General features: G+C 36.9%; 1 protein-coding gene across 1 annotated transcript; it reads left to right on the top strand.

The window, feature by feature from the left end:
* Window positions 1-145: 145 nt before the first annotated feature.
* LOC111064073 (mediator of RNA polymerase II transcription subunit 18) lies at window positions 146-7257 on the top strand. Its single transcript, XM_039431998.1, has 4 exons — window positions 146-213; window positions 1600-1850; window positions 4426-4724; window positions 6263-7257. The coding sequence occupies exons 1-4, from the start codon at window positions 146-148 to the stop codon at window positions 6443-6445; spliced, it is 801 nt and encodes a 266-aa protein (XP_039287932.1). The 3' UTR covers window positions 6446-7257.
* Window positions 7258-12143: the final 4886 nt, after the last annotated feature.

The raw sequence follows: 12143 nt of genomic DNA, 5'->3' as shown, positions 1-12143 counted from the left end.
ACAGAGTGGGTCACATTCCTGAGGTGACCGCATTCGTCGTGTCAAGAGGCGACAAATGCGGTCGATTTTCATTCCTGCACCTCCCGACAAATGCGGTCAGCGACAGAGTGGGTCACATTCCTGAGCTGACCGCAATTGTCGTGTCATGAGGCGTCAAATGCGGTCGATTTTCATTCCTGCACCTCCCGACAAATGCGGTCAGCGACAGAGTGGGTCACATTCCTGAGCTGACCGCATCTGTCGTGTCAAGAGGCGACAAATGCGGTCGATTTTCATTTCTACACCTCCCGACAGATGCGGTCAGCGACAGAGTGGGTCATTTTTTATCGATATATCAAAATGTTCGATTTTCACTTCTTCCTATCGATTTCAAAACATCCTTACATTCATTTTTAGGATTGGCAACCCTGTTTTTAATCATTCCTTACCAAGTTGTTTGTTGTGAACAAATGTGAATAGTTAAAGGAAAGAAGTGCTATAAAATAGGAGTTGATTCAATGACTTTGTTTTCTAGTGAGCTGAATCTGTGTAGGCTGATTTATTTATTAAAAAATTATTAATAATTTGTTATTGTTAATGTGTAACGTTACATGCAAGTCAATTCAAATGTTTCAAAAATGTATTCAACTTTAGTGGGAATTTAACCTTGTTTTTCAAATTGTAGGTTATGAATTGGGTAGGTCGTTCAATACAAAACACCAAATTTATATTAATTAACAATAAATATTATGGTATTTGTACTCAATTGATATCGATGAATCTATAACCTTCATATTTGCTAACATTTTTGAACAAACCTTTGTACAAATTGAGGAATAAAAAATACAAATGAATGTAATTGGGGAATAGGAATTATTATGTTTAGAATGTCCTATTCCCTCATTACATTCATTTTTGCCATTGTGAATGGATAGAGAATTAAGGAATAAACAATAAAAATTAATGTAATTGGGGAATAGGAGTTTTTATGTTCAGTTTTGTCCTATTCCCTCATTACATTCATTTTTGCGATTGCGAATGGATAGAGGAATAGATGATTAAGATGATTTTTTTTTTTTTTTTTTTTTTTAAACATCTTTATTGCCCATAAAAACAAAATACAAAATAAAAAACTTACAAAAGAAATATTCTAGATTATATTAATATATTATGCTATTTTACATATAAATTAAAATTACATGGCACCACCCAGCAAGGGCAAAACCCTGACCGCTGAGTGAGAGTATCAGCTGTTAGACAATATAAAAAATTTATTTACTAATAATCAAAGCTACAAAAAAATCGAAGTTAACAATAAATTACTAGTCTTGTAATTATAATATTTGACTGATGTCGAAGAAAAAATTTTGTATCACCCACTTATTTATCTGTTCCATCCTCTGTCTACCCCTATTAGAAAGATATTCTGACAATGCATTTGGCATTATATTTATTATTTTTGAGCTAAGATACCCCAATTGTCTTCTCACTATTGTCAAATCTGAATAGTTAATATTATAAATGTTATGAGATGTAACTCTCAGGTTATACATAGAAACGTTATTATCCATTGTGATTTTACTTTTTCATTAAATCATGTATTATGTTTCATTTTTACAGAAATCATGTTGTTACTAATTTTTTCTCTCTCCAGGAATGGGGCCAGCTGTCTTCACAGCAACCGCCGACCGCTATGGACAGTTTGTCGGTTGCACTGAAAGGCAACATAATTCCCAACCAGGAGTACCTGTTGCAAGGCAGTGTGTTGGATAGTGCCGTCGAGATACTGTTACATCGACTGAGAGGACTTTGCGACAATGTCGACTCGGGACCTGAGACGTTTCACGACCATGAGATGTGTTTCAGCATAAGTGAGTAACATGTGTCCAGGGAAAAATTGTGAAGTATTTAGTTACGATAAACAGGTTGATTTTAATGCAAAATACTGCTTCTATGTCTCTGAAGGTACAATTTCTTACCGGCCGCCTCGGCTGGTGCACATTTTTTAGTTTAGTTTATTCTTTGTCACAGACTAAGGACCGGTATTTCTTACCGGTCGCCGCGGCTGGTGCACATTTTTTAGTTTAGTTTATTCTTTGTCACAGACTAAGGACCGGTATTTCTTACCGGCCGCCGCGGCTGGTGCACATTTTTTAGTTTAGTTTATTCTTTGTCATAGACTTCATACTTACTTCTCTCCTTAGTCATGACCAGATAACTGGGTTGACTGTGTCAGAAAGTGGACCTGACTTGGTCCTTGTCGTAGAGTTGACGTATAAACTATGTCCATAATAAACACTTATTTACGTTTGTAAACTTAGTCTGTGACTGTCACAGACTAAATTAAACTAAAAAATGTGCACCAGCCGCGGCAGTCGGTAAGAAATTGTACCTTCAGAGACATAGAAGCAGTATTTTGCATTAAAATCAACCTGTTTATCGTAACTAAAAACTTCACAATTTTTCAAGAATAATTGAATATTCAAATCAGTTCCTCACCCGTAATAAGATTTAAGATTTGGTTATTGTCAGAACATTAAAAACAAATGCAAGACATCGTCAAAAAATATACAAGCAATCACAAATTTAACAACATATCACAGGTCATAAAATTATTAATCTTTCAGAATCACACAACTCACAGAAAAGTACCACAAGCTTATATAAGCCCAAAACGGTTCCAATTCTAATTTATACAACAGTCCAAATGTAGCTAGGTTATGTGTCACTTCATTCTTCAATTACACACTCAATTTACAGTTCAAACCACAAACAAATCATTTTCAAATTGAAAAAATACTCCTGAATTAAATCAAATCAATCACAATTAATTAGAAAATTCCTAACTAAGTATCTCAAACTGTAAGGATAGCAGTCAAAACAAATTTAACATCAATATATCACAGGTCATAAAATTACTAATTTACAACACATTATTTATACATTACATCAAGTCATTTATACTGTAAGAACAGCAGTCAATTGAAATATCAATGACAAATGACAAATGTCATCTGACATCAGGTCATGCATGAGCCGAAAAACAAAATTTGAAAAGTTCCATTGGAACACGTTGTGACTTGTCGCTCACACTTAACGCAACCAGCAAGTGCTAGCGTTCAGTGTGAGTGTTCCTATTTCTATATTTCCAGATTTTGTTTCTAATCTGCTTGCCTGGTCATGCATAACAAAGCGTGCACTTGCACATATACTGTACGCATTCCATGTGATCACATCCTGAAGCCTGGTTTTCACTAGTAGAGTTAGTGGTCGAGTAACTGGCATTCTAACTCTACCGAGCTAACTCTACTCTACTTACTTGGTCGAGTAACTGTTTTCACTACAATTGAGAATATAGTAGGTAAAGTGTGTTGTCTAGTGAACAGAGCTAACCTTATAATATCAATACGGAACTCTACTCTACTTTACTAGCTCGACTCGAGAATGTTTTCATTAGCATTATAGTGGTAGAGTTGAGTGGGAAGCGGTGGTGGGGAAGGCAAGTGGTAGAGTACTATCCCACGGTGCTATCCCACTCTACTATACTAAAAACTAGTGCTCTACCATGACTACTCTACCATGAACGTTTTCATGGGAGAGTTCACAAGATAGTTAGTAATTGCCTAGGGAACTCTACGCATTAATACCGGTTCCGCCTTCAAACATTCTCCCACCTTTTTCTTGGTCTGCCAATACTTCTCCTCCCTTCTGGCTTGTAAGCAATGACAGCTTTGGGGATTCTTCCGTTTCCCATTCTCTCAACATGTTCTCTCCACTGTTGTCGATTCTCATCAACTCGTTGAGGTATAGAGATCACATTGAGCTCTCTACGGATATCAATATTATAAAGCCTGTCCTCTCTGGTGCCATGCATCCCTTCACTGACCTTAATAATCTCATTTCGGCCGCCTGTAACCTGCTCCACTCTCTCTTTGGCACCCAGGTTTCAGAGCCATACAAAAGTGTAGGGACGGCCATTACTTTATAAAATTTGAGCTTCGTCTCTTTTCGGGCTTTATTTTTGAGAGTTCTGTTGTTAATAGTTCCGCATATGTACTGGAATCTGTTAATTTTTGTATTCAAGTCATGGTCTTCCTCGTATGTAATATCGCATCCCAATTAAATAAAAACTAATTAAATAATAAATAAAAAGGCTAAGAAATTGTCAAAACCACAGATTTTATTGAAATAAAAGTTTATCAGAGATTGACAATGGTGTAACAACCGAAACCGGTCTTTCTATAAAATCAATAAAATCGGTGGGTTTTAACAATTTCCTAGTCTTTTTATTTAATATGAATAATTACCACAATATAAACTTCTCAACCACAGAAAAAGTGAAATTCTACTAATGAAAGCCAGGCTCAACTATTAACCTCTCCTACGGCTCTCGTAACCACTCTATCATTCTCTACTCTATGCTCCGTTTCAAACTGTTGACACCAGGGCCTCCAGCAGGGCCTAACAGTCCACAACCTCTCCTACTGCGCGTGCGCCGCGCTTTGGACACACAAGACGCGCCCTGGCAGTTGCGCTACATCGGCCAACCGGAGCTGGGCGCGCCCGACGCCAAGTCGCGTCCCACCATTGTTCGCAGCAGCATCGACATCGGCACCAGCTCCACTGTTGTCGACTTCCTCACCGAGCTCGGCTGTCGGCTCGACTTCGAGTACATTGTGCGCGGCTACATGTTCTGCAAGGGTCGCATGAAGATCACCGTGTCCAAGATCTACAAGATGGGCCAGGTTTGTGGCTGATTTTTATGTAGGCTATAGTCTAATGTAATAAGTTGACTTACAAGAATACAAAATGTGTATTTGCCATCAAATGAAGCAAGTTCACAATAGACATCGTCAATTACAAAATATAATGCCGGTTGAACAAAAGTTGGTTAAATTAACCATGATTAATTCAACGAGAACCAATCAGAGAAGCCTTTTTATCAAAAAACCTTCTCTGATTGGTTCTCGTGAAATTAATCCAGCTTTTGTGCAACCAGGCCATTGTTATCAAATGCAAACATGCTATTGCATGCTTAAATGCTTCAGTGCCTTGGATGTTTGCCTCTTAGATATATGTATGTCTTTAAGGTCCTGTATATGTTCTTTGTAATGTCTTGAAACGGTGGTCATACGTTGCTCGGGGATGTTCCCAGCTATCAAACTAGGAGAGTGACAGCTGATTTACTGAGACTTCCCAGATCGTATACCACTTGTTTCCAGAAATCGTTTGTATTTCTTGGCCCCAAGTTTTTTAATAACATCCCAATTGAAATCAAGAGGGTTCAAAATCAACTTGTTTTCAAAAAAAGAATTCTTAGATGGCTCAGAGGTCTTATGCCTGACCATTTAGAATCCTTATTTAATGTTATTTCATAGTTTAAATGTAATTTTGGTGGCTGGCAATAAGCATTAGTAAGATGAGCTGTTATTGGAAAGTGTGCAAGGTGAGTGAAAGTGAGAGTGAATGGTTGCTAGTCTTTTCTTTCTCTCTTCTTTTTCTTTCTCCTTTTATTCATGCATTTAAAATTAGTTGAAGTGATATTCATTCCTGCTTGCAAACGTGAAGTATTGTATACTTCCAGCAGGTAGTATTTTTTATTCCAATTCACAAATTTACCGTATCTCTAATGAAACATACCAGTATTTATTTTATTAATCTTCCATTAATTATTTTTTATCTTACTGAGCTGTGTGTTTTGTTTTTCTTATTGATTCTGAATGTGAATATTGTGAGTTTGAATAAATAAAATTTGAATTTGAATTATTGTCTATGGTCTGCATGCTATGGTTTGATGAAATAAGTTGACTTGAGATGTGACTGGACTTTACAAGAATACAAGATCTTTATTTGTCATGAAATGAAACAAGATCGCAATAGGCATCGTCATTACAAAATGTAATATCAACACTCCAATCCGTAAATAACTCACATCTGTATATTAACAATACAAGCTTGGGGACGGAGATCAAATCAAAAACATTTTATTCCCCAATACAATTAAAATAATTACATGATACACAATAAAATTGTTATGAATTGAAGAGACTTGAAATGTTCTTCAAAAATCCTCTTTATTTGAATAAAAATTAATATTTTAGCAAGTGTTTCAGTTTAAGTATTTCGCTTTCCAGATTTTGTTTCGCACCTGCACGCGTGGTCATTCATGGTCTCACATATACTTGCACATACGTGCATTTAATGTGGTTAAACTCGTATTAAAAAACTCGCATACCCATACTCAACAGTTTGTAAAAAAAATAAAATTTACTAATTTTTGCAGGGTAAACCTCCGGAGAGCCTGGAACCTGTCTCGCAGTCCTACCTGGTTGAGCTGAGTGTGCTCGCCCCGTCAGGTCAGGACGCCATTGCTGACGATATGCGCGCGTTTGCCGATCAACTCAGACCACTCGTCATACTGGAGAAAGTCGACTACAAGCGACTGCCCTTGTCCGCCATGCCTTAAGCACGGTGTAAGGAACAATCTTTCTTAAAGCGGAGTTCACATTAGACATGTTTTCTTGACTCTAAGCAAAAATCGTACATTTTACTCAAGCGCTCTTTCGAGTCAAGAAAACTTGAAAGATCTTCTTCTCTTCTTCATGTGCCGTCTCCATGGCGGAGGTTGGCTATCATGATGGCAATTTTCACCCTGCTTACAGCTGACTTGAAATAGTTATTTGTGCAACTAGTGCGCAAAGTGACAGTTTGCTGCACCGAAAGAAACGTTTACGGCCGAGCCGTAGGCGAGGGCGGAATGATTTCTTGAGTGCAGCAGAGGAACTTTGCGCACGTATTTCACATTAAGTTTTTCCTACAGTTACCATTGAATATGAAAAATGGGTAATTATGGGTAAAATTGCCTGAAATCCATCAAATGTATATCTGTGTAATTTTATTATTAATAAATAAAATAGAATGTACTATGTGTGTTTGAATGGCGGCTGTGTGCTGTCAACTGCTGTCATCCACTGTGCCTGTCCACCACCTCAAGACTCTTATAACGTGCACCACAGTCACTGTTACCAACTTAATTTCGATTTTGCTGAACTGGTGCTCCATATAACCTACTAACTATTTTGCGTTGCCATGTTGCAAATCTGGAGTGCAGGAAAAATTTTTCCCTGCGGAAATTTTTTCACTAGAGCGGAAAAGTGATTCTTTGCGTTCTGTAATCAGTGCAGCAATGGCCACTTTTCAAGGTAACTGTAGGGAAAGTTCATTTTAGATGCACATGAACCAATTCCTTAAATTGCGCAACCAATATATCCTTATTGAATGAAAAAGACTAAGCTGCCGTTCCAGCGCCTTGTTCGTGAGATCGCACAGGACTTCAAGACTGACCTGCGTTTCCAGAGCTCGGCTGTTATGGCTCTGCAGGAGGCAAATTGTCAAAAACCAAAGATTTATTGATACTTAGAAAGACCGGTTTCGGTTATTACACCACAGATTGACAATGGTGTAATAACCGAAACCGGTCTTTCTAAGTATCGATAAATCTGTGGTTTTTGACAATTTCTTAGTCTTTTTCATTCAATATGAATATTTACCACAATATCAACTTCTCAACTACACAAAAAGTAATTTATCCTTCTTCGCCCACTGACCTCCTCCTACCTGTTATTTTGCCTTGCATAATGAGGTGCAATATTGAAAGATCGTTTGAGTGAAATGAGCGATTTTTGCAAACTTTAAGTCAATTTTTCATAACCTTTAAAAGAATATATAATTATGAAGTGAAAACTTGAAAGAGCGTTTGAGTAAAATGAGCGGTTTTTGCAAAAGTGAGGTAAATTTTTCATATCCTCAAATTATATCCTCATATTATTATGAAGTACAAAATGTAATTAATCTTGAATTTTTCTTCTTCATCTGCATCATACATTTCCATTAAGTTGTTTTTATACATTCTTCATTGACTGAATACAGTCGATAGATATACATTCTTCATTTTTTATACATTCTTCATTTTTATACATTCTTCATTGACTGACAACTGTATTTATCTTATTTCCCCATTTGTAGGTTAATAATAATCAACCTACAAATAATAATGAACATGTTTGACTTTTGGATTCATCTTGGATCTTGAAGGTACAATCCAACCTACAAATCAGGAAATAAGATAAATACAGTTGTCAGTCAATGAAGAATTTATAAAAAATGAAGAATGTATATCTATTGACTGTATTCAGTCAATGAAGAATGTATAAAAACAACTTAATGGAAATGTATGATGCAGATGTAAAAGAAAAATTCAATATTAATTAGATTTTGTACTTCATAATAATATATGAAGTACTCTACTGACTATATATCTGTACAACATCTACTTCAATCAACAAAACTTGAAGAAGGGTCAAGATTCAAGATAATTTTTATTGACAATGAGGCTACAATGAGAGCAATAAGCAAGTCATATATGCATTTTAAAAGTACACAGAATTAAGTACAATATTATTTTCCAAAATTACAATTATATTGGGTCTACAATGATATAGTGGATTCAAGTTTATGTTCTTGTAAACCTGACTCCAAGTTTGCAAAAATAATGTATTCTACTCAAACGTAAAAAATCTTGGATTCAAAGAAACTTGAATGTAAAAGACCCTTAAAGCGCGGAAGTAGAAACAATCTTTCCTTATCGTCTTGAGTCTAGATATGTAGTCTTGAGTCATCTATGAGTGACAATTGAAAACGCTCTTATGTTGAACTCTGAGTTTGTTGCATACAAATTTTAAAAGTATGTGTATCAAAACATTTCAAATGAAGTTTATTGATCTTGTATGATATAATTAATTTGTAATTGTAATTTGTAATCATAAGTATGAACAATAAACTGGTGTTGTTCTTTTTCTATAATAACTGAATGTCTACACTTTATTTTTACCTGTGAAAATACTGTAAATTGATTACAGTGAAAAATAGTGTTGATACTGTGAAAATTGTGTTAATACTTGTAAATTAATATACTGTGAAAAGACTGTATTTTCGTCACACTGCACAGAAAGCAGCTGTTTTCCAGTCCCTATGTAGATCTGAAAGACCTTGTTTGCAGATGACTCTCGTCTGACGTAAGAAACAGGTTTCTTTAGGCCGGAAAGAGTACCCTTTCCAGCCGCTAACATGGAAGTCCGTAGTTAATAAGTCATCCCCTAGATCGGGCGAGTGTCAACTTTCTTCATCTGAAGTCGCCATTATTTCAGTTCGAATTTCGAATCAAACTAATTCAGCATTCGCTTCGCAACCATTTTTATTCATTTATTTATTGTTGATTAGTGCATTCCGAATTTTTAAAAATGCTTGAAGATGGCGACGCCCGTGATATTCCAAGTGAAATTTTAAAAGAATCTGAAATCCTGACTGCAAATCTTCTACCACTAAAATCAAGAGATAGGTACGATAACGAGTATTCTTTATTTATTTTGTCAGTAATACCTGTAGTGTGGCGAAAAATATCGTTCGCACCACGGGCAAAAATGTTTTTCCGGCTCTCAATCTTTTCTAGTCCTTGGCCTACGGCCTCGGACTTGAAAACCGATTTCGAGCCGGAAAAATCTCATTTTCTGCTCTAGGTGCGAAATTCACTATATTGTATACAGAGTGTTTCTGGAATAGTGGTTGTCTTTCATGAAAATGAAGAAAATTAACTTTTTATTTCATTTTAGTGTGAGGAAACCACTTAACGAAGTTTTTCGGCATATTTTAGGAACACTCTGTACTATATTTGTACCATACCACACTGCATTTTTTGTGTTATGCACCTTTAACTGGAACGCCTTCAAATCTGGATTCCCATATATCAGTGACGTTTAAGTGACCGGTACATTGAGAATAATATTCCCATACGTTCTTATGGGACTATTCACACTCGCTCGGCCGTACTGAGTGTGAACAGTCCAATCACTCAATCAGGACTCTATATTTTCACTTTGCTGGTCACTGATATGAAGTCATATTACATATTCTAACATTGTGAGAATCCAGCTTAGATAAGTAAGTAACTGGAGTGGGGTACGTCTGTCTCACTCCTACCATTCCCTTATTCACATTATTATTTTCTTCTTTCTTGTGATCTTAATCTGCATTCTCATTCGACTTCTTACCATTCTTCACATGATTACCAACACTCCAGTTTTATTTTTTTATTCATAGACAATAGATACAATTCAGGTGTTATGTTCAATTGTGGCTTATAGCACTTTTGAACTATGGGTGGTGCCCAAATTATGGCTCAAAACATAGTGAGGCGGTGAAGACAGAGAATAAAAGAGAAATTTGATGAGAGTGTTCAAAAGAGAGGCATCAATTTAAATGTGTCCGAGCATAGTGGACTAGTGAATAAGGTAGGGTGGAAGGCAGAAGAAAGCGGAAACATTCAGAAACATGCATCACGGTATTTTAAACTCTCTGCCATCTTCTCTGTTATACTTACTTACTTGATATTTGTAGATATCCCACTAGTTGCGCGACAGCGCCGTGGTCGTCCCTGTGGAACACACCGTCATCATAGAATTCGTGCAGGCTATAGTAAGGCTTTTGTTGTAAGTGTCTCCTCTGGAGGTCCTTGAAGGCGCCTATGCTTTCGATATTTTTTATTTCTTCTGAGAGATGGTTGCAAATCCTGCTGCATAAGTATCTGGGCCCCTCTTGCGCCAGTCCAGTTCTCACTGTCAGTATATGGGTGTCATTATGTCGTCTTGTGTTGTATCCATGTATATGTTGGTCCGTTGGAGATAATCGGGTCTTCTTTTAACCATCAGAGCTGATTCAAAGACAAGGGAGTGTTAGTATAAATTCCAGTCTCAATAAACAAAGGTTTGCAATGTGCCAGGTAGTTTTTATCGACTCTACACATTATTTTCATACTGTACCTTCGCCGCTTCTCTGTTTTTTAACCGAGTCAAGGTTGAGTGGCAGTGAATACTCTCCTTTAAAATCTCCTTTAAAAAACGCCACCTAATAAAGAGTAATTTTATTCCATGCCTGCACATAAGCTTCAGGCTTTTAAATAGGTCATTCTAAAAACAAATAATAAACGTACCTCTTTAACGATATCGTTTCTATTCATTATAAATAACCTGCATATGCGGAACTCCAGCCTGCTTTTTGCAGATGATAACATTTAAATTACCATCTTGGGACAGGGCAAAGGGCCAGAGGATGCTAAGCTGAAGGCTCACGAGCGTTTTGAAGAGGCAAAGAGTTGGTTTTGCACAAATAAGCTGGAGTTGAATGAGAGCAAAACCCAAGAGATGCTGTGTACACTGACCAGAACAGCGGTTGTCAGTGCTGCTCCTATCACCTTGCTTGGTTTCTTTTCAGCTTGGACACCAAATTATCATGGGAACCTCAGATCATCAGAGTCTGTAGAAAACTTTCTAGAGTGGTCTATCTGCTCCGTAAAATGAGAAGACTTCTGAGTGCCCATAGGCTGCTGATGCTGTTTCATGCTGTGTTCAGCTGTCATATCTAGTATAGAATACTTGTGTGGGCTCATTCAGCTCATGCTAAGAAAATTCTCCTGCTTTAAAAAAGGCACTTCATGTGATGACTTATAGCAAGTTTGATGCTCACAAGACTCGGGAAGGACCAACTTGGATGTTCCACGCCGTCGACTGTCAAATGTCAGAGATTTTTTCCGGTGCTGGCAATCAAGATGTTCAACTGCCTGCCACACTCGTGGACGGGCGCTCACCTACCGAGTTCAAAAACACTCAAGGATTTTTTCAATGATAACAATGCTGGTCTGTGACGCCGCCATCTATGCGTAAAATAGTTTTAATTTTTGACAAGATCTAAGCCTGGGGAAGCCTGGTTATCGATCACGATTATTGGATAATTTGTTATGGTAATGAAAGTACCGTAGTGTGAATAAGTGGACCTACAGCTTTGGGTGGGTTCTAATCCACTTTAATTGTTTATTAATTCAGTGAAGTTGTCTTCTCAAGTATTCACCAGAGTTGTTGAGCCTGACTTAAATTTGTTGGGCCTGCAATATTAAATTTAAATCTTATTAACAAGAATGTAAAGCATCTGTCATGCGGCTGTTGGATTTTTTAAATTGGAGTTTATTATAAGTTTCACCGCTAAATTTCTATCACTTTATGAAGTGAATAATTTTTCCGGTCATACTACTATAATACACAGGCCCGGCCCCAGGG

Source organism: Nilaparvata lugens, chromosome 7 (genome assembly GCF_014356525.2).
Source record: "Nilaparvata lugens isolate BPH chromosome 7, ASM1435652v1, whole genome shotgun sequence".
Classification (NCBI taxonomy): domain Eukaryota; kingdom Metazoa; phylum Arthropoda; class Insecta; order Hemiptera; family Delphacidae; genus Nilaparvata; species Nilaparvata lugens.
The sequence above is the reverse complement of the archived record's forward strand: the minus strand, read 5'-3'. Positions and strand labels throughout refer to the sequence as shown.

Excerpts from the sequence above, each read along its gene's own strand:
- LOC111064073 (XM_039431998.1), top strand. The coding sequence starts at position 146 with ATGAGGCGTCAAATGCGGTCGATTTTCATTCCTGCACCTCCCGACAAA. Across the intron at positions 214-1,599 it reads TGCGGTCAGCGACAGAGTGG|AAATCATGTTGTTACTAATT; the intron begins GTCACATTCCTG and ends TCATTTTTACAG. Across the intron at positions 1,851-4,425 it reads TGAGATGTGTTTCAGCATAA|GGCCTCCAGCAGGGCCTAAC; the intron begins GTGAGTAACATG and ends TGTTGACACCAG.